The 27,294-nt window shown below is 47.2% G+C and overlaps 2 protein-coding genes across 3 annotated transcripts in view; both read left to right on the top strand.

Annotated features, from left to right (window-relative positions):
- Positions 1-16,321, top strand: part of amt (aminomethyltransferase) — a 48,427-nt gene extending 32,106 nt beyond the window's left edge. The window contains exons 7-9 of the mRNA XM_038810803.1: positions 177-357; positions 4,170-4,325; positions 14,402-16,321. Coding sequence (XP_038666731.1) covers positions 177-357; positions 4,170-4,325; positions 14,402-14,580 — 516 coding nt within the window. The 3' untranslated portion in view covers positions 14,581-16,321. The remainder of the gene's footprint in view (positions 1-176; positions 358-4,169; positions 4,326-14,401) is intronic.
- Positions 16,322-18,475: 2,154 nt separating this feature from the next.
- bap1 (BRCA1 associated protein-1 (ubiquitin carboxy-terminal hydrolase)) overlaps positions 18,476-27,294 on the top strand; it is an 81,230-nt gene continuing 72,411 nt past the window's right edge. The window contains exon 1 of one of the 2 annotated variants that reach the window (XM_038810801.1): positions 18,476-19,147. In XM_038810801.1, coding sequence (XP_038666729.1) covers positions 19,111-19,147 — 37 coding nt within the window. In that variant the 5' untranslated portion in view covers positions 18,476-19,110. Of the gene's footprint in view, positions 19,148-19,217; positions 19,826-27,294 lie in introns of those variants that run through there. The other variant, XM_038810802.1, reaches the window with a different exon arrangement.

The following is a 27,294-nucleotide window of genomic DNA, read 5'->3' as shown; positions in this document are numbered from 1 at the left end:
TGTGGGGAGAAAGCAGAGCAATGGGGCTTCGTTTAGTGATTGATTTGGGGCTTTGGGGGAGAGAGTGGGGATTGGTTTAGATTGTTCCACCTATCAGCTGCAAGGATTTGATGGGAGGGTTCTCCTCCAATGCTAGAAACTTTTATGAATCTAACATTTTCACTTCTAAATTTTAGATCTCGGTCCCTATTCAGCGTACAGTGGAGTTGGCAGAGCTGCTGTTGAGGAACAGTGAGGTGAAACTCGCTGGTCTTGGGTCAAGGGATAGCTTACGCCTGGAGGCTGGACTTTGTCTTTATGGAAATGACATTGATGAGACCACCACTCCAGTGGAAGCGACCCTATTGTGGACCATAGGTATTCCACCTATCCCCTCTCTGTTTTTCTATATCAATGTAATGGCCTAGCTTCATAACCAGATGCTCTGAAACCAGAACTGGGACTACTTGATGCTTTGAGTCAATATATTCAGCTCACATTCCAACCCAAACTTCAGTTGGGTCTGTCTTTAATTGTTACTGAATCTTCACCTTCTGAATGCACGTGTTTAGTGTCACAAAACTTTGGTTATAAATATACACCATTTGACCAATTTTCCAATCTTTTGACTTCTTATCTAACTTCTGTAGAACTTTTCACTCTGTTTTTCCAACTGTTTCCTCCTCCCCTTTGTCCAATCCTGCTATTTTGATTTAATTTTCAATTTGGTTCTGTCTGTTTTGATATTTAATATCATCTTCTCCATGAAGTTTTTGATGTTGGTTTTGTTTAAATAAAGCCCATGCAATCCATACAGTTTTGCCTTACTCCAAAACAGGTAGCCACACTCGAGGATGTTAAGACCCTCCACTTAAACTCACTCCTCCAGTTACAGTTTGAAACGTCTAACTTGCTTGTCCCTAACATATTGTGGTGAGCGGATTGAGGAGTGAGCTAGAAATCACTCATTCATCCAACACCTAACTCGCTTTGCAATGCTTACGTCCTTATCCTGTTGTACTTCCCACAAAAGGAAAATCTCATATCTTAAAATTTTTTTTTTAACAACAAATAAAAAAATGTTTATTAAACATGAAAAAAATGGATTATAATGCAATACTCCTTTTACCCCCCCCCCCCCTACCTTAACAATTACGCACAAGGATTACAAAGTCCATCTTAATCTACAATGGTCTCATTAACACAAAGTCCCTTTTCTTTAAATTAAGTTTATTCAAATTTTTGTCAAGAACATAATGTTTGCATAACCGTATGCAACAATTAACAGAGCAAAATAAATGTTAACCATATATACAGAGAAAAGAAGAATACAATGTAAAACGACCCCCCCCCCCCCCCCCCCCCCCCCCCCCAAGCCCCAAGGGATGCTGTTGCTGCTGCTGACCTTTACTGCTCTCCTAGAAAGTCGAGGAACGGCTGCCACCTCCGAGAGAACCCCGCCATGGACCCCCTCAAGGCAAACTTTATTTTCTCGAGACTGAGAAAGCCAGCCATGTCACTAACCCAGGTCTCTGCACTTGGGAGCTTTGAGTCCCTCCACATTAAAAGGATCCGTCTCTGGGCTACCAGGGAGGCAAAGGCCAAGACATCGGCCTCTTTCACTCCCTGAACTCCCGGATTGTCTGACACAGCAAAGATCACTATCTCTGGACTCGGCACCATCCGCGTGTCTAAGATATTGGACATTGCCGTAACAAATCCCTGCCAGCATCCCTTAAGAGCCGGGCATGCCCAGAACATATGGACATGACCTGCAGGGCTTCCCGCACACCTCACACATTTATCCTCAACCCTAAAGAGCTTGCTCATCCTGGTTGCCATCATGTGTGCCCGGTGGACCACCTTAAACTGGATTCAGCTAAGCCTGGCACATGATGAAGAGGAATTGACCCTATTTAGGGTGTCTACCCACAGGCCCGCATCCAGCTCCCCACCTAGCTCCTCCTCCCATTTGCCCTTGAGCTCCTCTACTGGGACTTCCTCCGCCTCCTGAAGTTCCCGGTAGATGTCCGAAACCTTATCCTCCCCTACCCAGGTGCCGGAGACCACTCTATCCTGTATCCTGCGTGGGGGTAGCAGCGGAAATGATACACCTGTTCTCCTGTGCTAAGCCTTTTTATCAGGTATCTGAGAAACATTTGGGAATCTCAATCATTGCTGCTTATTCTTCTGGTACAGAATGATCTATAATTACCCCCTGCTGTTCCCTTTGCAGCTTTTTCTATTTAACCCCCACCGCACCTACACCCCTTCTACTCGGTAAGCACGAGAAAGCTTTCACCAACACGAAACAATATTGTTTCAGGTTAATGATCTGGAGGCACGTAGGAGCAGGTGTAAGCCATTCAACTCATAGTGCCTGCTCTGCCATTCACGCCCATTATGGCTGATCATCCATTTCAGTGCCTTTTGCCCCACATTATCCCTATATCCTTTTATGACATTAGTATTTAGAAATCTATCAATCACAGGGGGCAGCACAGCGGTACAGTGGTTAGCACTGCTGCCTCAATCCTGGCCCTGGGTCACTCTGTGTGGAGTTTGCACATTCTCCCCATGTCTGTGTGGGTCTCACCCCCACAATGGGGCCTCACGGTAGCATGGTGGTTAGCATCAATGCTTCACAGCTCCAGGGTCCGAGGTTCGATTCCCGGCTGGGTCACTGTCTGTGTGGAGTTTGCACGTCCTCCCCGTGTGTGCGTGGGTTTCCTCCGGGTGCTCCGGTTTCCTCCCACAGTCCAAAGATGTGCGGGTTAGGTGGATTGACCATGCTAAATTGCCCGTAGTGTAAGGTTAATGGGGGGATTGTTGGGTTACGGGTATATGGGTTACGTGGGTTTAAGTAGGGTGATCATTGCTCGGCACAACATCGAGGGCCGAAGGGCCTGTTCTGTGCTGTACTGTTCTATGTTCTATGTTCTAACCCAAAAAGATGTACAGAGTAGATGGATTGGCCACACTAAATTGCCCCTCAATTGGAAAAAACTATTGAGTACTCTAAATTTAAGAAAAATAAATCTATCAATCTCTGCTTTAAATAAACTCAGTGATTGAGCTTCCACAGCCCTCTGGGTAGTGAATTCCAAAGATTCACAACCCACTGAGTAAAATGAAATTCCTCGTCATCTCGGCCCTAATTTTCTGACTGTTCTGTTGTAAACTCAGGCCTGAGATGTTGACGCTGTTTCTCGCTCCACGGTTGCTGCAGAGTATTTCCAGCATTTTCTGTTTTTATTAAAGCTTTGACCAACCTTGTCCACAACGCAGACAGCCCAGTGCTGTCTAATTGCTGGGTGGCTTCAGACTCTCGGCATCCCTGTGCCTGACCTGCCGATTTCACCCTCTCCCCACCCTCTATTGTCACCCACTGCCTTTGGCCTCTTGTACAATGTCTTCCAATGATGTTGAACTGGAACAAGTCCAAAGGAGCTATTTCTTGCAATGCAGTTGGCCCTAGATACTCCTGACTTCCAGTAATCCTCACATTGCCTCAGTCACCTCACCTGCCCTGACCTGAAGGTCTAGTCACTAGCTGAGAATCAACTAGTCCAACTTTCTCACCACTGAATTCCTACTCTTGGTCCAACACCTCTCTTCGTTTTGGGATCTTGCTGGCATTTATTGCCCATCCCAAGTTGTCCTGTACAGCCCAGTGACTTGATTAGGCCGCCTCAGAGGGTAATTATGGAATCTATCATGATGGAGGAGGACTGAGGTCACATATAGGACAGACTGAGCAAGGGCAGTGGAAAGGACATTAGCAAACCAGTTGAATTTTAATGGCAATCCTATGGTTTCATGGTCTCTTTTACAGAAACCAGAGATTAATTTCCAGGTTTTTAAACCAAATTCAGGTTCTCAAACAGCCGCAGTGGGATTTTAAGTAGTAAGTAATGTAACCAGTGACTCTGGTCAGTGATGTAACAAGAAACTAACTTAAACACCTAAACTCCCTCCTTCCTTGGGTGATCTTCCATATCCTCGGTCTCCTCAGATGGGTCCCAAGGTGGCTAGTGTGCATATTTTACCCACCCAACAATTGACCACAAAGGGACTGACTATTGACACATTTCGATCCACTGCTAAGTGAGATGGTTTTGCCGGTCCCTTTGCCTGGACAGAGTTTCTAACCTGGGAATCTTTTCTCGCTTCGCTCCCACCCTAATTAGGAAAGCGACGAAGGGCTGCTGCAGACTTCCCCGGAGCACCGACCATCCTGAGGCAGATCAAAGAGAAAACGAAACGGAAGCGAGTGGGCCTGATGTCGGCCGGCCCCCCAGTCAGGCAGCACACGCCTATTTTAAACCCTGAGGGCAAAGTCATTGGTAAGTTCTGGAATGGCAACCCAAGTGGGGCAGCCAGAGAATCTGGAAATGCACTGCAACAATAACTTTCAAAACAATAATTGGACAGACACTTGAAAGGGAAAACAATGCAGGGGAAAGGAGCAGGAGGGAATGCTAACTAGATTGTTCTTTCAAAGAGTCAGCGCAAGATATAATGGGCCAAATGGCCGCCTGCTGTGCTATATGATTTGCCCTTCGTATTGTGCATCCTCCCTGCACTGTGTTTGGAAACCTGTCTCCAGCGGCTGTTCTGGATAAGTACTGTTGTCATAAACAACCTGCAACCACCTCATGGGGACAGAAGCATGTTGTTGGATGGTGTTGTCGTCTGTCAGCCCTGGGTAGCACTCTTGCCGTTGGCTCAGAAGGTTGTGAGTTCAAGTCCCACTCCAGTATCTTGGGCACACAATCTAGGCTGACACTCTTGTACAGTTCTGAAGGAGCGCACTGTACTTTCATAGAGTCATCATGGCACAGAAAAAGGCCATTCAGCCCATCAAGTTCATGTTGCAGATCAGTCCAGTCAGTTCCATTCCCCCGCTCTAGCCCTATAGCCCTGCAAATCTACTTTCATCAAATGCCTGTCCAATTGGTCACTGTCCGTGTGGAGTTTGCACATTGTCCCCATGTCTGCGTGGGTTTCACCCCACAACCCAAAGGTATGCAGGTTAGATGGATTGGCCACGCTAAATTGCCCCTTGGAGAAAAAATAATTGGGTACTCTAAATTTTTTTTTTAAATGCCTGTACAATTTCTCCTCTAAACTTTATTTTAATGAATTTAAAGTACCCCCAATTCATTTTTCCAATTAAGGGGAAATTTAGTGTGGTCAATCCACCTATCCTGCACAACTTTGGGTTGTGGGGGCGAAACCCACGCAAACATGGGGAGAATGTACAAACTCCACATGGACAGTGACCCAAAGCCGGGATCGAACCTAGGACCTCGGCGCCGTGAGGCTGCAGTGCTACTTACTGCGCCACCGTGCTGCCCCCTCCTCCACTATCCTGGCTAAGACTGTGAACACTCACGCCCAGAATCTTCCCAATTTTTTGCAACACCAAAACATGTGCGCGTGATTCGCTGATCCCCGCGACACCACAGCTGCTACCCCCTAAAAGAAGTCACTCAATCTCGCCCGAGTAATATGCACCATGTGTACCACCTTAAACTGTATTAGGCTCATTATTGCACAGGAGGAGGCCCTGCTTACCTAACTTAGTGCTTCATTCCATACTCTCCAATTGATCTCCCCTCCCAACTCTGCCACCACTTATATATGTCCCCAATTCTTCTCTGCCCTTCCACATCCGGAAGCAGCAGTCACTTCAGCAGCGATATCCCGGCCACCTCGGAAGCCCCTCCAATCCCTAACCTGCAGATACCTGAACTGACTCCCCCCTTGGCAGCTCTACCCTCTCCCTTAGCGCCTCCAGACTGACAAACCCTTCCTCCAAATACAGTTCCCTCACCTTGGGCAGACCCACTTCCCTCCACCTCCTGCATACACTATCCATCCACCCCCGGCTCAAACCCATGATTCTCGCACAGCTGCATTAACACTGACATCCCTTCCACCCTAAAATGCCTCCTCAACTGATTCCATATCTTCACTGTGGATTGCTCCACCGGGCTCCCTGGATATCTACTCTGAACCATTGGCAATGCTGCCATCACCATAGCCCTCAAACTAGACCCGTTACAAGATACCTCCTCCATCCTAACCCACTCTACCCCGTCTCCTTCCCACCACCGCCGCACCTTATCCACATTTTCTGCCCAATAATAATGAAGCAGGTTCGGCAACGCCAACCCCCCCCACCCACTGCCTCTGTAGCAGGGTCTTCCCCACCCTCAGCACCTTCCCCGCCCATACAAAGTGCAAAATGATCGTGTCCAATTTCCGAAAAAGGGCTTTGGTATAAAGATCGAGAGAGCCTGAAAAATAAACTAACCTCTGCAGAATATTCATTTTCACACTTGGACCCTCCCTGCTAACTGCAGTGATCCCATCTCTTAAGATCCTCCCTGGCTTCCTCCACCAACTTTGTTACGTTCTACTTATGGAGCCCTGTCCATTATCTCGCTACCTGAATCCCCAAATACTTAAACCTAATCCTCACTACCATAAATGGCACCCCCCCCAAAATGTGCCCGCTGTACCAGCTCATTCACCGGGAAAACCGCACTTTTCCCTACATTCAGTTCATAACCTCCCCAGTAGCCCCATAATCCTTCCCATACTCTCCAGCAGATCCGAAACATACAGTAAGAAGTCATCAGCACCAAATGCTCCCTCTGTCCCCTCATAATCCCCTGCCACTCTGCCGACCCCTGAGAGCCATTGCCAACGGCTCTATGGCCAATGCAAACACTAACGGCGACAGCGGGTACCCCTGCCTTGTACCCCTGTGTAAGTCAAAGCTCCACAAACTTATATTATTCATCCTCACACTCGCCTTTGGTGCCACATACAGCAACCGCGCCCATGCCACAAATCATGGCCCAACCCCAAACCTTCCCAAAACCTCAAACAATTTCCGCCACTCCACCCAATCAAATGCCTTCTCCACGTCCATGGACACCATCATCTCCGGTACCAGAGTCCCCAACGGATTCATCACTACATTCAACAGCCATCATATATTACTCGCGAGCTGCCTGCCCTTCACAAAGCCAGTTTGATCTTCTGCAACCACTCCTGGGACACAATCCTTGTTGCCAATCCTTAATTGTCCTTGAGAAATTGGTGGTGGGCTTCTGCCTACACCCACAGTGCTGCAGATTCATTGATGGTAATGTCATGGGGAGATGATTAGGTTTTCTCTTATTGGAGTGTGGTATTGTTGCTGGACTAATAATCTAGAAGCCCACTGTAATGATCTAGGGACCTGGGTTTGAATCCCACAAGTGGTGGAATTTAAACTCAATAAAATATCTGGAATTAAAAGTCAAATGGTGACCATTGTCGATTGTCATAAAAACCTTTCAGGTTCACTGATGACCTTTACGGAAATAAATCTGCCAGCCCCTCCTGGTCTGGCCTACATGTGACTCCAAACCTTGAGAAATGTGGTTGACTCTTAAATGCCTCTGAAATGGCCTAGCAAGCCACTCCGTTGTATTTAACTGCTACAAAAACATGGAAAAGAAATGAAACCAGTCTACCCGGCATCGACCCAGGCACCGGAAACAACAAGGGCAAACCCAGCCCTGTCGACTCTGAAAAGCCCTCCTTACTAACTTCTGGGGGTTTGTGCCAAAGCTGGGAGAGCTGTCTCACAGACTAGTCAAGCAACAACCTGACACCGTCATACTCATCGGAATCGTACCTTACAAACAATGTCCCAGACACCACTATCACCATTCCTGGGTATGTCCTGTCTCACCAGTAGGACAGACCCAGCAGAGGTGGCGGCACAGTGGTATACTGTCAGGAGGGAGTTTCCCTAGGAGTCCTCAACATCGACTCTGGGCCCCATGAAATCTCATGGCTTCAGTTTAAACATGAGCAAGGAAACCTCCTGCTGATTACCACGTACCAGCCATCGTCAGCTGGTTAATCAGTACTCCTCTGTTGAACATGACTTGGAGGAAGCACTGAAGGTGGCAAGGGCACAGAATATAATCTGATGGGGACTTCAATGTCCATCGCCAAGAGTGGCTCGGTAGTACCACCAAAGACCGAGCTGGCTGGGCCCTAATGGACATAGCTGCTAGACTAGGACTGCAGCAGGTGGTGAGGGAACCAACAAGAGGGAAAGACATACTTGACCTCATCCTCACCAACCTGCCTGCTGCAGATGCATCTGTCCTGATAGTACCAGTAGAAGTGACCACCGCACAGTCCTTGTGGAGACAAAGTCCCGTCTCATTTTGAAGACACTGTCCATCGTGTTGCGTGGATACCCACCATCGAGCTGAATGCGATAGACTTTGAACAGATCTAGCAACTTAAGACCGGACATCCATGAGGCGCTGTGGGCTATCTGTTGCAGCAGAATTGTACTCAACCATAATCTGCAAATGGCATCCCCCCCCCCCCCCCAAATGTGCCCGCCATACCAGCTCATTCACCAGGAAAACTGCGCTTTTCCCTACATTCAGTTTATACCCCGGAAACCCTCCAAACCTCCCCAACAGGCCCATAATCCTGCCCATTCTCCAGCAGATCCGAAAAATACAGTAAGAGGTCATCAGCTCCCGATGCTCCCTCTGTCCCCTCAAAATCCCCTGCCACTCTGCCCACCCCTGAGAGCCATGGCCCGGCCTATCCCCCAAGCTACCATTACCACCCAGGTAGGGGATCAACCCTGGTTCAAAGAAGAGTGCAAGAGAGCATGCCAGGAGCAACACCAGGCATACCTAAAAATGAGGTGTCAACCTGGTGGACTACTTGTGTGCCAAACAGTGTAAGCAGCAAGTAATAGACAGAGCTAAGTGATTCTGAAATGAACGCATCAGATCTAAGCTCTCTAGTCCTATTACATACAACTGCGAATAGTGACGGACAGTTAAACAACTTGCTGGAGGAGGAGGCTCGTCAAAGGAGTCCAGCATATTGGTGCAAAAGACGAGGCTGAAGCATTCGCAACAGTTTTCAGCCAAAAGTGCCGAATGGATGATCCATCTGGGTCACCTCCAGAGGCATCACAGATGTCAGTCTTCAGCCAATACGATTCACTCCACGTGATATCAAGAAATGACTGAAGGCACTGGATCACAGAATTCCTACAGTGCAGAAGGAGGTCATTTTGCCCATCAAGTCTGTACCGACCCTCTGAAAGAGCACGGTACCAAGGCCCACTCCCCAGTTCTATCCCCGTATTAGAACATAGAACGATACAGCGCAGTACAGGCCCTTCGGCCCACGATGTTGCACCGATATGGGAAGTCAAAAACTAAAGGCCATCTAACCTACACTATGCCATTATCATCCATATGCTTATCCAATAAACTTTTAAATGCCCTCAATGTTGGCGAGTTCACTACTGTTGCAGGTAGGGCATTCGACGGCCTCACCACTCTTTGCGTAAAAAACCCACCTCTGACCTCTGTCCTATATCTATTACCCCTCAATTCAAGGCTATGTCTCCTCGTGCTAGCCACCTCCATCCGCGGGAGAAGGCTCTCACTGTCCACCCTATCTAACCCTCTGATTATTTTGTGTGCCTCTATTAAGTCACCTCTTAACCTTCTTCTCTCTAACGAAAACAACCTCAAGTCCATCAGCCTTTCCTCATAAGATTTTCCCTCCATACCAGGCAGCATCCTGGTAAATCTCCTCTGCACCCGTTCCAAAGCTTCCACGTCCTTCCTATAATGAAACAACCAGAACTGTACGCAATACTCCAAATGCGGCCGTACCAGAGTTTTGTACAGCTGCAACATGACCTCATGGCTCCGGAACTCAATCCCTCTACCAATAAAGGCCAACACACCATAGGCCTTCTTCACAACCCTATCAACCTGGGTGGCAACTTTCAGGGATCTATGTACATATACACCGAGATCCCTCTGCTCATCCACACTACCAAGAATTTTACCATTAGCCAAATAGTCCGCATTCCTGTTATTCTTTCCAAAGTGAATCACCTCACACTTCTCTACATTAAATTCCATTTGCCACCTCTCAGCCCAGCTCTGCAGCTTATCTATGTCCCTCTGTAACCTGCAACATCCTTCCACACTGTCTACAACTCCACCAACTTTAGTGTTGTCTGCAAATTTACTCACCCAACCTTCTGTGCCCTCCTCTAGGTCATTTATAAAAATGACAAACAGCAACGGCCCCAGAACAGATCCTTGTGGTACGCCACTCGTAACTGAACTCCATTCTGAACATTTGCCATCAACCACCACCCTCTGTCTTCTTTCAACTAGCCAATTTCTGATCCACATCTCTAAATCACCCTCAATCCCCAGCCTCCGTATTTTCTGCAATAGCCGACCGTGGGGAACCTTATCAAACGCTTTACTGAAATCCATATACACCACATCAACTGCTCTACCCTCGTCTACCTGTTCAGTCACCTTCTCAAAGAACTCGATAAGGTTTGTGAGGCATGACCCACCCTTCACAAAACCATGCTGACTATCCCTAATCATATTATTCCTATCTAGATGATTATAAATCGTATCTCTTATAATCCTCTCGAAGACTTTACCCACAACAGACGTGAGGCTCACCGGCTTATAGTTACCGGGGTTATCTCTACTCCCCTTCTTGAACAAAGGGACCACATTTGCTATCCTCCAGTCCTCTGGCACTATTCCTGTAGCCAATGATGACATAAAAATCAAAGCCAAAGGCTCAGCAATCTCTTCCTTGGCTTCCCAGAGAATCCTAGGATAAATCCCATCAGGCCCCGGGGACTTATCTATTTTCACCTTGTCCAGAATTGCCAACACTTCTTCCCTACGCACCTCAATGCCATCTATTCTAATAGCCTGGGTCTCAGCATTCTCCTCCACAACATTATCTTTTTCCTGAGTGAATACTGACGAAAAGTATTCATTTAGTATCTCGCTTATCTCCTCAGCCTCCACACACAACCTCCCACCACTGTCCTTGACTGGCCCTACTCTTATCCTAGTTATTCTTTTATTCCTGACATACCTATAGAAAGCTTTTGGGTTTTCCTTGATCCTACCTGCCAAAGACTTCTCATGTCCCCTCCTTGCTCGTCTTAGCTCTCTCTTTAGATCCTTCCTCGCTTCCTTGTAACTATCAAGCGCCCCAACTGAAACTTCACGCCTTATCTTCAGATAGGCCTCCTTCTTCCTCTTAACAAGAGATTCCACTTCTTTGGTAAACCACGGTTCCCTCGCTCTACCCCTTCCTCCCTGCCTGACTGGTACGTACTTATCAAGAACACGCAATAGCTGTACACTTTTGGACACTAAGGGGCAATTTATCATGGCCAATCCACCTAACCTGCACATTTTTGAACTGTGGGAGAAAAGCGGAGCACCCAGAGCAAACTCCACACAGACAGTCACCCAAGATTGGAATTGAACCTGTGTTTCTTGGCACTGTGAAACAGCAGTGCTAACCACTGCCGGATACTACAAAGGCAGTGTTCCAATATTCCAGCAAAAGTACTCAGTCTTGTTGCACCACTAGCCAATCTGTTCCAGTACAGCTACAACACTGGCATATACCTGGCAATGTGGAAACTTACCCAGGTGTGTCCTGTATACATAAACAGGACAAATCCAGCCCAACCAATTACCACCCTTTCAGTCTATTCCATCATCAGAAAAGTGATGGAAGGAGTCGTCAACAGTGCTATCGAGCAGCACTTACTCAGCAATAACCTGCTTACGGCTGCTCAGTTTGGATTCTGCCAAGGTCACCCAGCCCCTGACATTACAGGCTTGGTTCAAAAATGGACAAAAGAGCTGAATGCCAGAGGTGAGGTGAGGGTGACTGACTTTGACATCAAGAGGGCATTTGTCCAAATTTGGCATCAAGGAGCCCTTGCAAAACTGGAGTCAATGAGAATCGGGGGGAAACTCTTCGTTGGTTGGAACCATACCTGGCACAAAGGAAGATGATTGTGGTTAGAGGTTAATCATCTCAGCTACATAATATCACTGCAGGGATTCCTCAGGATAATGTCCTAGGCCCAATGATCTTCAGCTACTTCCATCAACGACCTCCCTTCCAACATAAGGTGAGAAATGAGGATCTTCACAGATGACTGCACAATGTTCAGTACCATCCGTAACTCCTCAGATAATAGTGCAGTCCATGTCCAAATGCAACAAGACCTGGACAATACCCAGGCTTAGGCTGACAAGTGGCAAGTTACATTTGCACCACATGAGTGCAAGGCAATGACCATCTCCTACATGAGAGGATCTAACCCAGCCCTTTGACATTCAATGGCATAACCGTCGCTGAATCCCCTACACTCAACATCTCAACGTGCTGAGGCTTGCCATCGATCAGAAACTGAACTGGACTAGCCGTATTAATATTGTGGCTAATAATAATAATTGCTTATTGTCACAAGTAGGCTTCAATGAAGTTACTGTGAAAAGCCCTTGACGCCACATTCCGGCGCCTGTTTGGGAGGCCGGTACGGGAATTGAACCCGCGCTGCTGGCCTTGTTCTGCATTGCTCACTGTGCTGCCAGAGCAGGTCAAAGGCTAGGAATCCTATGGCAAGTAACCCACCCCCACCCCCACCCCCCGAAGTCTGTCCACCATCTATAAAGCACAAGTCAGGAGTGTAAGGGAATACACTCCATTTGCCTGGCTGAGTGCAGCTCCAACAACACTCAAGAAGCTTGACACCATCCAAAACAAAGCAACCTGCTTGATTGCTACCCCTTCCACAAACATTCAAACCCTCCACCACTGACTAACAGTGGCAACCGTGTGTACCATCTACAAGATGCACTGCAGCAACTCACCAAGGTTTCTTAGACACCACCTTCCAAACCCACAACCATTACCATCTAGAAGGATAACAGCAGCAGATACCCGGGAGCCCCACCACCTGGAGGTTCCCTTCCAAGTCACTCACCACCCTGACTTGGAAATATATAGCCATTCCTTCACTGTCGCTGGGGCAACATCCTGGAACTCCCTCCCTCACAGCACTGTGGGTGTACCCACACCTCAGGGACTGTAGCGGTTCAAGAAGGCAACTCACCATCAGCTTCTGAAGGGCAACTAGGGATGGGCAATAAATGCTGCCCTAACAGGGGCGCCCACATCCCATAAATTAATTTTTTTTAAAAGATGACCATCGCCTGGTGCTTTGTGCCTCAAATGCTAATTGCCACTTATCAGCCCTGTAGCCACCTGGGGTGGCCACTGCCCAACACAAAATGGAAGATTGCAAGGAATGCAGGGAAAATGGACATGTTGTAAGGCAAACAGCTTGCAAAGCGATTGTATATTGGGACGACTGCAGAAACCAGTTTTGACTGTTGCAGAAACCAGACAGCACTGTGAAAAGAAACCAGTTAATGAGGCGATACCAGGCGATTCGCAGATACAATGGAAACAAGTTAAACACAGATCGATACATTCTACGGAAGGCCAGACCCTTTGGAGCCAGAGAAACCCAAAACAATAAGTCCCAAGAACCGCCCCAGCGACCGAGGAACTGCCCCATGATTGGGGGGTTCAAACATAATCGATTGGGAAGAGACCCAATTGATTCCAAGCAGGTAAGGGAGTCCGCCCAAAGGGGCGCGGATCCCCTGGGACCTATAAAAGGTAGGTCCCACACATGGTTCAGTCTCCTGGCTCCTGTCTCCTACTCCAGCCTTCGGACGGCAGCCACCAACAAGTAAGTGCCTCCCAATGACCGCTACCAGAGAGAGGCACTCCTGAACCCCTTTTTAATTGATACCAACTTGAAGTCTGCAGACCAGAGCGGAGCAAGAGGCCTTGTTCCCTGACCCAGCAGTTCCTTCAAGATAAGTATTAGTTGTTTAGCGGTAGGGGTAAGTTTAATCCTTTTAGCGTGTGCATGGGTAGTTATTATAATTGTATTATAATAAACTCTAGTTGTTTGGACTTACTAATTGGTGTACGGTTTATTGCTTTGAACTTCACCTTGAAGCCTGTGGCGGTGTCTTAACGGCACCTGGCGACTCCAGAGCTTAGAACAAGAAACAGAGCCAAATTGAGTGTTAAGCACATTCACCCAGAACGAGCAACAGCCCACACCTGGATATTGTCCAGATCACGCTGCATATTGACATAGACTGCATTGGCAAAAGCACGTTGCTGTTTGTGGGATCTTGCTTTACACATTGGCTGCCACCTTTCCCACATCACAGCAGTGACTACAGTTCACAAACACCTCATTGGCTGGAAAGCATTCTCAGACGACGTGCAACCATGTGCCTTTTCCCTGGGTTGAATATTATCCCATGGGGGTTGTGATGATGTCGGGCTGTTGGCATGGGTAAACCCTTCTCAATGAAAATTCTCAATGAAAATGAAGACTATTTTAATGTAATTAATCAATAAGGAAGAATGTGGCATTGATACTAACATCTTAATCCTTGTTTTCCATTGACTCCAGGGGAGGTGACGAGTGGTTGCCCCTCCCCCTGTCTGAAACAGAACATTGCCATGGGATATGTGGATGCGGAGTACAGCAAGTCGGGCACATCGATAAAGGTGGAGGTTCGCAAGAAGATTGTGGATGCCGTCGTCTCCAAGATGCCTTTTGTACCGTCTAAATACTATACTGTGAAGTGACTGTCTCCTTTTCTGATTGGGATAAATAAATGCTTTGCATAAGATTATTAGATTTAATTACATATTTTAATAATTTAAATGATTTTTTTTGTATTTGCCATTTGTTTACAAAGGTTAGCTGTTGACTTGTTCTAACCTCCTAATCTGTGGTGTGAAGGTATAGCAAGTGGTTTCAGAGGGATGGTAGAAATCCTATTTGATAAACAACATGGTGAGATCATTGCTCATCGCTGTCTGCACTTGGTCCCCACCTGATCAGAACTGTAGAACCCACAGCTGAAGGCTGCACGGTGAATAAACGCTGCTTTTAACCAGCGCATCAACACCCCCCACACCCGTGATGACACATATGCCAGGTGAACAATAAACTCGTTACAGAATCTTGCGCGTCCAACACCTAACTGGATTAGATCTTAGCTTCCAGGATAAAGGCAGAGGTGGTAATGTGTGAAGGGGTGCCGGGGACAAGCCCTGACTGGGATTCTTTGTTCTGACCTTTTATTTTTGGGCAATAGTTTTTGTTTTTACACCAACTTCCTCGGCTCTCTCGCCGGCTTTGACATCTTGCTGCTGTGCACCACCTTGCACACTTGACTGTTGTTTGCGCAAGCCATGACAGTGAAAACTTCGAGAGACAGTCATTCAGAGGTGGCATCGCAGTGCCATCCAGTTCTTTGCAACAGGGAATGGCAGGGAGCTGGCAGCAGAACTACCGGTTACCCATTATTTCCCCCATGGACCAGCCCAAAGAACAATAGAGCCCTGCTTGAAACAACTGTCTCAGCACAAACCAGGAGTCCATGGGGCTCGGTGAGACGCGGTGCTTTTACAATAGGGTTTGACCATGGAGGTGAGAAGACTTTTGGTAAGGGTGTCATACACAGCAGCCTCACCACACTCAGAAGCCACTGTCACCAGCTCTTTATTAGGGACAGAGCCTTTCTTCAGTCAAGTTTCTAAAGACTAATCTTTGTGGACTAATCTTAGATACTGCAGCTGTAAATGATTATGGAGTGTTTAAGAATATAATTAATAATTTTATTATTACTGAGGGTGTAGATTAGACCAATAGAGAACAGACAATGCTGCTGAATGATTCCTGCAATAACTGAATAATGAACCGAATACTAATTGGCGTGATTGAATTGATATGTGAAGGAGATGGTCACTTTGGTTCCTGCAGCCAGAGAGTAATGAATTGTGCCTGGTGTTAACAAACGGTAGATTGGGCTTCTATAATCTCTGTAGAAGAATCAATGCCTCCTCGAGGAAATGTTGATTATTTTTGTATATTTTTGTGAAATGTATCTGTGGAATAACAAAATACAGCAAACAGCTTTCAGGAGAAAGGGACTGACTTAGATTTGTATGAGAAAGTTACCCTGACTGGTCAGCTCTGCATCATTGTTTAAAAGCAACATCATCTCCGACACAACCCAAATCTTTCCCAGAACCTCTCCACACCCCTGGACCTGTTCCCGACCCCCAACTTCCCTCAGCCTCCTTCCTCCTGGAAGCTTTTAAAACCAAGTTCCCTATTCCTTGGGCACATGTTCCTGAATTGTTTAATTTCCTCTCCCTGTTCTTTCCAGTCAAGATGATGTCATGTGCTTTGGGCTCATATGTCCCCCTTTTAAAAATAAAAGTACTATGCAACATTGGATGATATTTGATAACTATTTTATTGGGATGAAGTCAAGCATCTGATATATTTTAATTAAACACTAATTTCTAATATGTAGTTTTTGTGTCTAGATCTTTCTGATTTGTTGGCTTTATTTGATGGGCGGGGCCTGGTGCACATGTGGAATATTAAGAGCTTGAGTGTGTAGCACACATGCAGCTCTACGGTTAGTAGATGAAGGGGCTGTTGGCTAAGAAAACAGTGGAAGGGAGCCTGATAACTAAATGACCCTGGCTCGAGTGATTGGAAATGACACGTTGGGGTAGGAATGCATAGGTGGTGTGGAGTAGGGGATGGCTTTGAAAGAAGCAATGGAATGTGGGATTATGGGGGTTAAACAAAATGGGATGGGGATAGCTGGTAGGAAGGTGATGGTATCAGGTAGGAAGGGCATGATTGCCTAGGCAGGCTGAATGGGATATTGGAACTGGTTACATATATACGAATTGGACTGTAAATACAAACATACAAATTGGGAGGAGGCTACTCGGCCCCTTGAGCTTCCTCTGCCAAACAATGAGAACATCATTGATCTGATTGTAACTTCATATTCCCAGCTATCCCCAATAACCTTACACCACCTTTCTTATTGAGAATATATCTACCTCTGCTTTAAAAATACTCAAGGATTCTGCTTCTGCTACTTCTTGAGGAGTGTTCCAGAGTCTCGCAACCCTCATCTCTTAAATAGGCGACCGCTTATATTTAAACACTGACTCCTAGTTCTAGAAACAGCCTTCAAATCCACCTGGTCAATACCCCTCAGGATCTTATATATTTCAATCTAGTCCCCTCTTACTTTTCTACTCCAGCAGATACCAGCCTAGCCTGTCCAACCTTTCCTCATAACTCTCCCAGTGCTGGCATTAGTCTATTAAACCTCCTCTGAATTTCTTCCAATGCATTTACATTCTGCCTTAAATAACCAGTACTGTATTCTGTACACCACGTCTCACCAATGCCCTGTACAACTAAAGCAGAACCTCTCTACTTTGTATTCTGTTCCCCTCACCATAAATGACAACATCCTATCAGCTTTGCTCAGTACTTGCTGTACCTGCAGACTAGCCTTTTGCAATTCATAATATACCACGCTTATATTAAACTGAAAGGTGAGTTATGATCTGGAATACACTGCCTGAAGTGAGTGGTGGTCGCAGGTTCAATGATACCCTTCAAAAGAGAATTGGATGAAGACTTGAGTAAAATTTTGTATAATTATGTGGAAATTGGAGGAAAAGAAAGATACATACATGGAAGCTGAAGAACAAAATCTAAATGTTATTTTAAGCAGATCTGAGATCATGCTCCCTTGCAAGTTGTCCAAATTTGATGCTAAATGTGATGCATTTTTGTTCATTTATGTTTTTATATACTTACCGTAATTAACTCAAAAAAAGAGGTAAACAAACTGACAATTTTCAACAGATCATCATTTACCCAATAGTTACTCAATCCCCTCCAAATCAGTTCATGAATCACTGTGCTCGAATTCCCAAGGAATCTTTTTCTCCAACTAACCCTATTCATATTTGTGTCCCTCACCCTCTTGCCAATTTAACTTCCCACTCAATTTAACCAGTAGTCTTTCCTTTCATTCTGTAGCTCATGTTACCACTCTCTTCCCTAAACTGCACCACACTCCCAAGTTATGCAACCTTATGGTGGCGCAATGTTTAGCACTGCTGCCTCACGGCACAAAGGACCCGGGTTCAATCCCGGCCCTGGGTGACTATCCATGTGGAGTTTGAACATTTCGTCTGTCTGTATGGGTCTCACCCCCACAACTAAATATGTGAAGGACGTACGTCTATCGGTGACACAAAATGGCCCTTGAAAATTTTTTAAAAAGTTATGCAACCTTCCATTTACCCCTGCCATCTTTGTGTATTCCTTTTCCCTTTATTTTACCCTTCCTCTTCCCAAATGTAGTGGTTAACACACTGACAGGCCCCACTCACTCTCTTTCATTGCTAATGGCCACCTAGATCTACTGTAAACAACGGTGGTGACTAGGTTTGCTAACTATGAAACTGTGATTATATGTGGTCCTGGAGGTATTGTTACATGACTTTCTTGCACCCTTCATTCATTAGTCGGCCAACACATCCATCTTTATGATGCACTGTTTTCCTACCCAATTGGAAGGCAAAAAGACTCATTACAGAATTGGATCGTGCTAGAATGCCAGCCAAACCACTTTTTTCCCCTCCATTTTCAGCATTTTTATATCTGGTAAAGAGAAATGGTCCAAGAAAATGACAAAAAGAAATCAAATGTTTTGAACTCCCCGATATTTTTTCTCCAGAGTTGCGCACAGCAGTGGCCTGGAGATTGCTCCAGATCCTGGAGGGTTGGCAACCTGGCAGGTAGTACTGGGACTATTTAGCAGAGTATATAAACTTGCCCGGTGTATTAACTATTGCATTGAAGAAGAGTGGAAACTGCTATTTTTTTGTTTATATGACTGCAAATACAGGAAATCGATTCTTATTTTTAATGCAGATTTCCAGCATCTACACTTTGTTACTTTCTTTAGCGCTGAGCTGTTATCACTAAGGTTGCAAATCCATTTTTTACCCACCTAAAGCGACACACACCTAGATGAGGCAATCTTAAACCAGAATTAGACAGGCTGCCCCTCTAAATTGATGGGAAGTTGACTACAGATCAACAGGGGGAGCAGCCCTCATTGCAATGAGATCGCCCCGCACAGACGTGGCGGCAAGAGGGGCAGAAACCCGGCTACTGCGCAGGCGCGGGCGCAGCCTGATGACGTTTTGCGGCCTGCTCCGACTGTGCTGTGGGGCCTGGGCTGTGGGAGTGATGGAGAGCCGGTTGAGAACATGAATAAAGGCTGGCTGGAGCTGGAGAGCGACCCGGGTGAGTGAACGCAGCGTGAGGGGCCTGATGCGCGAGGTGGCAGGGTCGGGGTAAGGTTCCATGGGGCTTGATATATCCCCGGCGAAGCCTCAGCCTGTTGGACTGGAGCCGTGCAGCTGAATGTGTTGCTTTAGTGAATGGAGCAGCCTATTATTTATCAGCTCGTCTCTGGCTACTGGGGTTGCCTTGGTGACTGAGCCATGAGTATTGCCACCTGACCAGGAGTATGAGGGAATGTTTGTATAAACCCAGGCTCTAGAACAAGACAGTCCCAGGTTTAATGCTGCACTGTGCCAGGACTCGATCATTGACTTTAGTACCCAGAGTTGGGCTTCCCACTCCTGTTCAGTGACTGTCACTGAACCATGTGTGTAGATGCATTGGATTTGGTGGTGGCATCTAGTTGTTTGTGTGTGCTCGTTGCACAACTTGAAATGCAGAAAATATAACCGTCTCCTGTGCTGTGAGGGCAGTTCCCAGGGTTCACACCCAGACAAACGTCTGCTGCTGCTGGAGAATCAGCAACTCGGTGAAAAGACGCTCTTTGGTCTTCCCAAAACTTAGTGATCTTTGAGGGGAAGCAATTGTCCACAGCCAAGTTGGAACACTCCCAAGGTCCAGGTGCGAAAGAATGCATTGACTAGGGGATTGTCGCAGACACTTCATTACAGTGTTAATGTAAGTCTACTTGTGACAATAAAGATTATTATATTATATATGAAGCTCAGGGCAGTTGCCATTAATGGCACAATGTGAAAGACCTCTGTCTAAGCAGGCCTTTCAGCCATACTGCACTGAGGGTCTGGTAACTTTCAAGAACCCCAGTGTGTGCTTGCCATGGAATGTATATAGTAAATGTACTGAAGCACCTCAGGAGTGCAACATTGCTCCATGGAGAAAAGTTAAATATTATTGCATTCTTCATAATGTACAATTTGAAATGTTCTGAATTAACTTTGAGAAAAAAGTATGTTGGGGAGGTCGTCTCCAGCCAGCAATTGAAGCACGGACCTTGCTTCCATTAAGGAAAAGTGGACAAATATTTGGAGGAGAGGATGATACGGTGGACTAAATTGCATCTTCCCATGCTGCAAACATGTATTGAACATTTTCAGAGAGGTCTGAAAAAGAGCTCCCCCCCCCCCCTTCCCAATTTCTCCAATCTATCGATGTAACAGAAGTCCTTGGAATCATTCTCATCAACTTTTTCTGAACTCTCTTCAATGCCCTAACATTCTGCCTGAAATAAAGCAACAAGAATTGGACACAATACTCCAGCTGAGGTGAACCAGCGTACAAGTTTATTATAACTTGCTTGCTTTAGTACTCCATGACCCTATCAATAAAGCTTAGGATGCCGTATGCTTTATTTACTGCTCTCAACCAGTCTTGCCGCCATCAGCGATCTTTGCTCATAGAGACCCAGGACCCTTGGCTTCTGCACCCCTTTGGTATTTTACCCGTGACTTTATATTGTGTTTCCGTGTTCTTCCCACCAAGAGAATCACTTCAAGCCTCTGTGCATTTACCACCCTTTACACCAACCTGTCCATATGCCTTTGAAATATCCTCTTCACAGGTCACAATATGAACAGCTTTTGCATTGTTCATAAATTTTGAACTTTTCTCTGTACACCAATTCAGATTGTCATCAGCAAGAGCAGGAGTCCTAACACTGACCCCTTGATGTTGTCCCTCGACGATCCAGTTACTGGTTTGGAAACTGTTGCTCGCTGTCCCGGTTACTGGTTTGGAAAGTGTTGCTCGCTGTCCCGGTTACTGGTTTGGAAAGTGTTGCTCGCTGTCCCGGTTACTGGTTTGGAAAGTGTTGCTCGCTGTCCCGGTTACTGGTTTGGAAAGTGTTGCTCGCTGTCCCGGTTACTGGTTTGGAAAGTGTTGCTCGCTGTCCCGGTTACTGGTTTGGAAAGTGTTGCTCGCTGTCCCGGTTACTGGTTTGGAAAGTGTTGCTCGCTCTCCCGGTTACTGGTTTGGAAAGTGTTGCTCGCTGTCCCGGTTACTGGTTTGGAAAGTGTTGTTCGCTGTCCAGGTTACTGGTTTGGAAGGTGTTGCTCGCTGTCCCGGTTACTGGTTTGGAAAGTGTTGTTCACTGTCCCGGTTACTGGTTTGGAAAGTGTTGTTCACTGTCCAGGTTACTAGTTTGGAAAGTGTTGTTCGCTGTCCCGGTTACTGGTTTGGAATGTGTCTCCATCCCAGTTACTGCTTTGGAAAGTGTCTCCATCCCAGTTACTAGTTTGGAAAGTGTCTCCATCCCAGTTACTGGTTTGGAAAGTGTCTCCATCCCAGTTACTGGTTTGGAAAGTGTCTCCATCCCAGTTACTGGTTTGGAAAGTGTCTCCATCCCAGTTACTGGTTTGGAATGTGTCTCCATCCCAGTTACAGCTTTGGAAAGTGTCTCCATCCCAGTTACTGGTTTGGAATGTGTCTCCATCCCAGTTACTGGTTTGGAAAGTGTCTCCATCCCAGTTACTGGTTTGGAAAGTGTCTCCATCCCAGTTGTTGGTTTGGAAAGTGTCTCCATCCCAGTTACTGGTTTGGAAAGTTACTCTCCATCCCAGTTACTGGTTTGGAAAGTGTCTCCATCCCAGTTGCTGGTTTGGAAAGTCGCTCTCCATCCCAGTTGCTGGTTTGGAAAGTGTCTCCATCCCAGTTACTGGTTTGGAAAGTGTCTCCATCCCAGTTGCTGGTTTGGAAAGTGTCTCCATCCCAGTTACTGGTTTGGAAAGTCTCTCCATCCCAGTTACTGGTTTGGAAAGTCTCTCCATCCCAGTTGCTGGTTTGTAAAGTGTCTCCATCCCAGTTACTGGTTTGGAATGTGTCTCCATCCCAGTTACTGGTTTGGAAAGTGTCTCCATCCCAGTTACAGCTTTGGAAAGTGTCTCCATCCCAGTTACAGCTTTGGAAAGTGTCTCCATCCCAGTTACAGCTTTGGAAAGTGTCTCCATCCCAGTTACAGCTTTGGAAAGTGTCTCCATCCCAGTTACTGGTTTGGAAAGTGTCTCCATCCCAGTTACTGGTTTGGAATGTGTCTCCATCCCAGTAATTAGTTTGGAAAGTCGCTCTCCATCCCAGTTACTGGTTTGGAAAGTGTCTCCATCCTAGTTGCTGGTTTGGAAAGTGTCTCCATCCCAGTTGCTGGTTTGGAAAGTGTCTCCATCCCAGTTGCTGGTTTGGAAAGTCGCTCTCCATCCCAGTTACTGGTTTGGAATGTGTCTCCATCCCAGTTGCTGGTTTGGAATGTGTCTCCATCCCAGTTACTGGTTTGGAATGTGTCTCCATCCCAGTTACTGATTTGGAATGTGTCTCCATCCCAGTTACTGGTTTGGAAAGTGTCTCCATCCCAGTAACTGGTTTGGAAAGTGTCTCCATCCCAGTAACTGGTTTGGAAAGTGTCTCCATCCCAGTTACTGGTTTGGAAAGTGTCTCCATCCCAGTTGCTGGTTTGGAATGTGTCTCCATCCCAGTTGCTGGTTTGGAATGTGTCTCCATCCCAGTTGCTGGTTTGGAATGTGTCTCCATCCCAGTTGCTGGTTTGGAATGTGTCTCCATCCCAGTAATTGGTTTGGAATGTGTCTCCATCCCAGTAATTGGTTTTGAATGTGTCTCCATCCCAGTTACTGGTTTGGAATGTGTCTCCATCCCAGTAATTGGTTTGGAATGTGTCTCCATCCCAGTAATTGGTTTGGAATGTGTCTCCATCCCAGTAATTGGTTTGGAATGTGTCTCCATCCCAGTAATTGGTTTGGAATGTGTCTCCATCGCAGTTATTGGTTTGGAATGTGTCTCTCTGTCCCGGTTACTGGATTGGAAAGTGTCTCTCTGTCCCAGTTATTAGTTTGGAATGTGTCTCCATCCCAGTAATTGGTTTGGAATGTGTCTCCATCCCAGTAATTGGTTTGGAATGTGTCTCTCTGTCTGGATTGGAAAGTGTGTCTCCCTCTCTTTTTCTTTGTCCTTTTTTACCCCCCCCCCCCCCCCCCCCCCCCAAACGCGATGAACAGCTCCTCAGACACTGTCACAAACATCCCCCACCTTTTCTCAAACTCCCCTGCTAAGCCCCTTAACTCATACTTTACCTTCTCTAACCACAGGAAGTCGTACAGGTCTCCCAACCAAGCCGCTACCCCGGTGGCGATGCACACCGCCACTCCAGCAAAATTTGCCGCTGTGCAATCAGAGAGGTGCACGCCAAGACATCAGCCTTCGTCCTCTCCATGAGCTCCAGCTTCTCTGAAACCCCAAATATCGCCACCAAAGAGTCCGGGTCCACTCCCTCCTCCACTATCCTGGCTAAGATCGCGAACACTCCCGCCCAGAATCTTCCCAATTTTTCACAACCCCAAAAGATGTGCGCATGATACGCTGGCCATCACCCACACCTCTCACACTCATCTGCTACCCCGTGAAAGAACCCACTCATTCTCGCCTGAGTCATTTGCACTCTGTGCACAACCTTAAACTGTATCAGGCTCATCCTTGCACAAGAGATGTGGCACCTTTGCAGTGCCTCACTCCATACTTCCCAATTGATCTCCATTCCCAACTCCGCTTCCTATTTCTCCTTGATCTTCACCACCCACTAGCCTCCCTGCTCCCCCAGCCACTTGTATATATCCCCAATTCTTCCCTCCCCTTCCACATCCGGAAGCAGCAGTCTCCAGCAAGGTGTATCTCGACAATCTAGGGAACCCCTTCCAGACCTTTTGTGCAAAGTCCCTAACCTATAGATACCTGAACTCACTACCCCTCGGCAGCTCTACCCTCTTCCTTAGCTCCTCCAGATTGGTGAACCCTTCCTCCAAATACAAATCCCTCACCTTGACCAGCCCCACTTCCCTCCATCTCCTGTATACACTATCCATCCCCCCCGGCTCAAACCCATGATTCTCACACAGCGGTGTTCGCACCGATATCCCTTCCACCCTAAAATGCCTCCTCAGCTGATTCCATATCTTCACCGTGGACTGCACCACTGGGCTCCCTGAATACCTACTCGGAGCCATTGGCAATGCTGCCGTCACCATAGCCCTAAAACTAGACCCCTTACAAGATTGCTCCTCCATCCTAACCCACTCTACCCCGTCTCCTTCCCACCACTGCCACACCTTGTCCACATTTGCTGCCCAATAATAATGAAGCAAGTTTGCCCCCCCCCCCCCCCCCCCCCTCCCCCGCTGTCTCTGCTTCTGCAGCAGGGTCCTCCCCACCCTTGGCACCTTCCCCGCACATACAAAGTCAGAGATGATTGTGTCCACTTTCCGAAAAAAGGCCTTTGGTTTAAACATCGGGAGAGCCTGAAAGATAAACAAGAACCAGGGTGTTTGGTAACACTTTCCAAACCAGTAACTGGAACCAAGAGAAACACTCCAAACCAGTAACCAGGACGATGAGCAACATTTTCCAAACCAGTAATCCAAACAGAGACATTTTCCAATTAGTAACCAGGACAGTGTGCAATTTTCCAAATCACTAACCGGGACAGAGAGAGACACTTTCCAAACCAGTAACCAGGACGCTGAGCAGTGCTTTGCAAAACAGCAACTGCGACAGTAAGCGTTCTTTCACCACTAGGACCCTCCCCGCCAACGTTAAGTTCAGTGTATCCCACCTCTTAAGATCCTCCCTGGCCTCCTCCACCAGCTTTGTTAAGTTCCACTTATGGAGCCCAGTTAATTCCCTCGCTACCTGAATCCTCAGGTACTGAAACCTATCCCTCGCTACCATAAATGTCATCCCCCCTATATTAACCCGCTGTGCCAGCTCATTCACCGGGAATACCTCGCTTTTCTCTACATTCAGCTTGTATCCCAAGAATCCTCCAAACCTCCCCAACAGGCCCATAATCCTTCCCATACTCTCCAACGGATCTGAAACAGACAGCAAGAGGTCATCGGCATAGAGCGACACCCGATGCTCCCTCTGTCCCCTCATTATCCCCTGCCACTCTGCCGACCCCCTGAGAGCCATCGCCAATGGCTCTATAGCCAGCGCAAACAGCAGCGGTGACAGCGGGCACCCCTGCCTCGTACCCCTGTGTAAGTCAAAGCTTCGTGAGCTCACATCATTCGTCCTAACCCTCGCTCTTGGCGCCACAGACAGCAACCGCACCCATGCCACAAATCTCGGCCCAAACCCAAACCTTTCCAAAGCTTCGTACAATTACCGCCACTCCACCCGATCAAAAGCTTTCTCCACGTCCATGGGCACCACCACCTCCGGTACCAGAGCTCTCGACGGATTCATCACCACATTCAACAGTGGTCTTATATTACTCGCGAGCTGCCTGCCATTCACGAAGCCTGTTTGATCTTCTGCAACCACCCCGGGACACAATCCTCCATCCTCCCCACCAACAACTTAGCCAATACTTTCTCATCCGTGTTCAATAGTGATATGGGTCTATACGATCCACATTCCGGATCCTTCCCTTTTTCTGGGATTAGTGTGATTACTGTCTGCTTCATCATCCCCGGCAACTCCCCTTTCTCCAGTGCTTCATTAAACACCTCCAACAGATGTGGTGCCAGGTCCACCGCAAATTCCTTATAAAATTCTGCCGGGTACCCATCCGGCCCAGGGGCATTTCCCGATTTCATACCCCTGATACTATCCAGCACCTCCCTCAGACCCAGGGGCTCCTCCAACGCCTGCCTCTTTGCTTCCTCCACCTGGGGAAATTCCAGCTCATCCAGAAACTGCCCCATGTCCCCCTCCTCTCCTCCTGGGGTCTGCCTCATAAAGTCCCTGGTAATACTCTCTAAATGCCTCATTTATCTTCCCTGTCTCTGACACCACATCCCCAGCCCCAGTCCGGATCTTCAATATTTCCCTGGATGCAGCCTGCCTCCGCAGCTGGTGCGCCAGCATGTGGCTCGCCTTCTCCCCATACTCATATTGCACCCCTCTTGCCCTACGCAGTTGCCCTACCGCCCTCCCCGTTGTCAGCCTGTCAAATTGCCCCTGCAACTTTTTCCTCCTTGCCAATCACTCCACGGTGGGCACCCTCGAATATTCCCTGTCCACCTCCACTATCTCGCTCACTAGATGGCCATGTTCCGCCCTCCTTTCCTTATTCGCCGGAACTGTAAATGAGATAATTTCTCCCCGGACCACTGCCTTCAGTGCGTCCCAAAAAATGCCCGCCAACACCTCCCCATTCTGATTGAACTCCACATAATCCCTAATCGCCAACCGCACCTTTTCACAAAAACCTCCATCCACCAACAACCCCGAGTCAAACCTCCACCCCGGTCTCTGCTCTCATCCCGTACTGAACTGAGTATCTAGCCAGTGGGGTGCATGGTCCAAGATAACTATCCCCTCCACCCCAACCAAAATCTTCCGACTCACTGCAAAGTAATCAATCCTCGAATACACCTTCTCGATGTGTGAAAAGAAGGAATACTCCCTTCCCCCTGGGTTCTGAAAGCGCCATGGATCCACTATACCCATCCTCGCCATAAACCCCCCCAGCTCCCTTGCCATTCGTACCCTACCCATTGACCTGGAGCTTGATCTATCCACCCTCGGCTCCAGTACAGTTAAAATCTCCTCCCATGATCAACTGGTACGTGGCCAAATCTGGGATTGCTGCCAGCAACCCTCTCAAAAATCCCACATCATCCCAATTTGGGACATACACATTTACCAACACTACCGGTGCCCCTTCAAATACCCTACTCACAATCACATATCTCCCACCTGGATCCCTCACCTCCTTCGCACTCCCAAATCCCATTTGTTTGCTCATTAAAATCTCTTGGTCCGGTTTACTGGTTTGGAAAGTGTCTTACTCTTACATGATTACAGGTTTGGTAAATGTCTCTCTCCATCCTGGTTACTGGATTGGAAAATGTCTCTCTCTCCGTCCTGGTTACTGTTTTGGTAAATGTCTCTCTCCATCCTGGTTACTGTTTTGGAAAGAGTCGCTCTTTGTCCTGATTACTGGTTTGGTAAATGTCTCTCTCTGTCCCGGTTACTCGTTTGGTAAATGTCTCTCTCCATCCTGGTTACGCGTTTGAAAAGAGTCGCGCTTTGTCCTGATTAATAGATTGGAAAATGTCTCCCTCCGTCCCGGTTACTGGTTTGGAAAGAGTCGCTCTTTGTCCTGGTTACTGGTTTGGAAAATG

The sequence above is a fragment of the Scyliorhinus canicula genome, chromosome 11, assembly GCF_902713615.1.
Source record: "Scyliorhinus canicula chromosome 11, sScyCan1.1, whole genome shotgun sequence".
NCBI lineage: Eukaryota > Metazoa > Chordata > Chondrichthyes > Carcharhiniformes > Scyliorhinidae > Scyliorhinus > Scyliorhinus canicula.
Note: the sequence above shows the minus strand (reverse complement) of the source record. Positions and strands in the feature narration are given on the sequence as shown.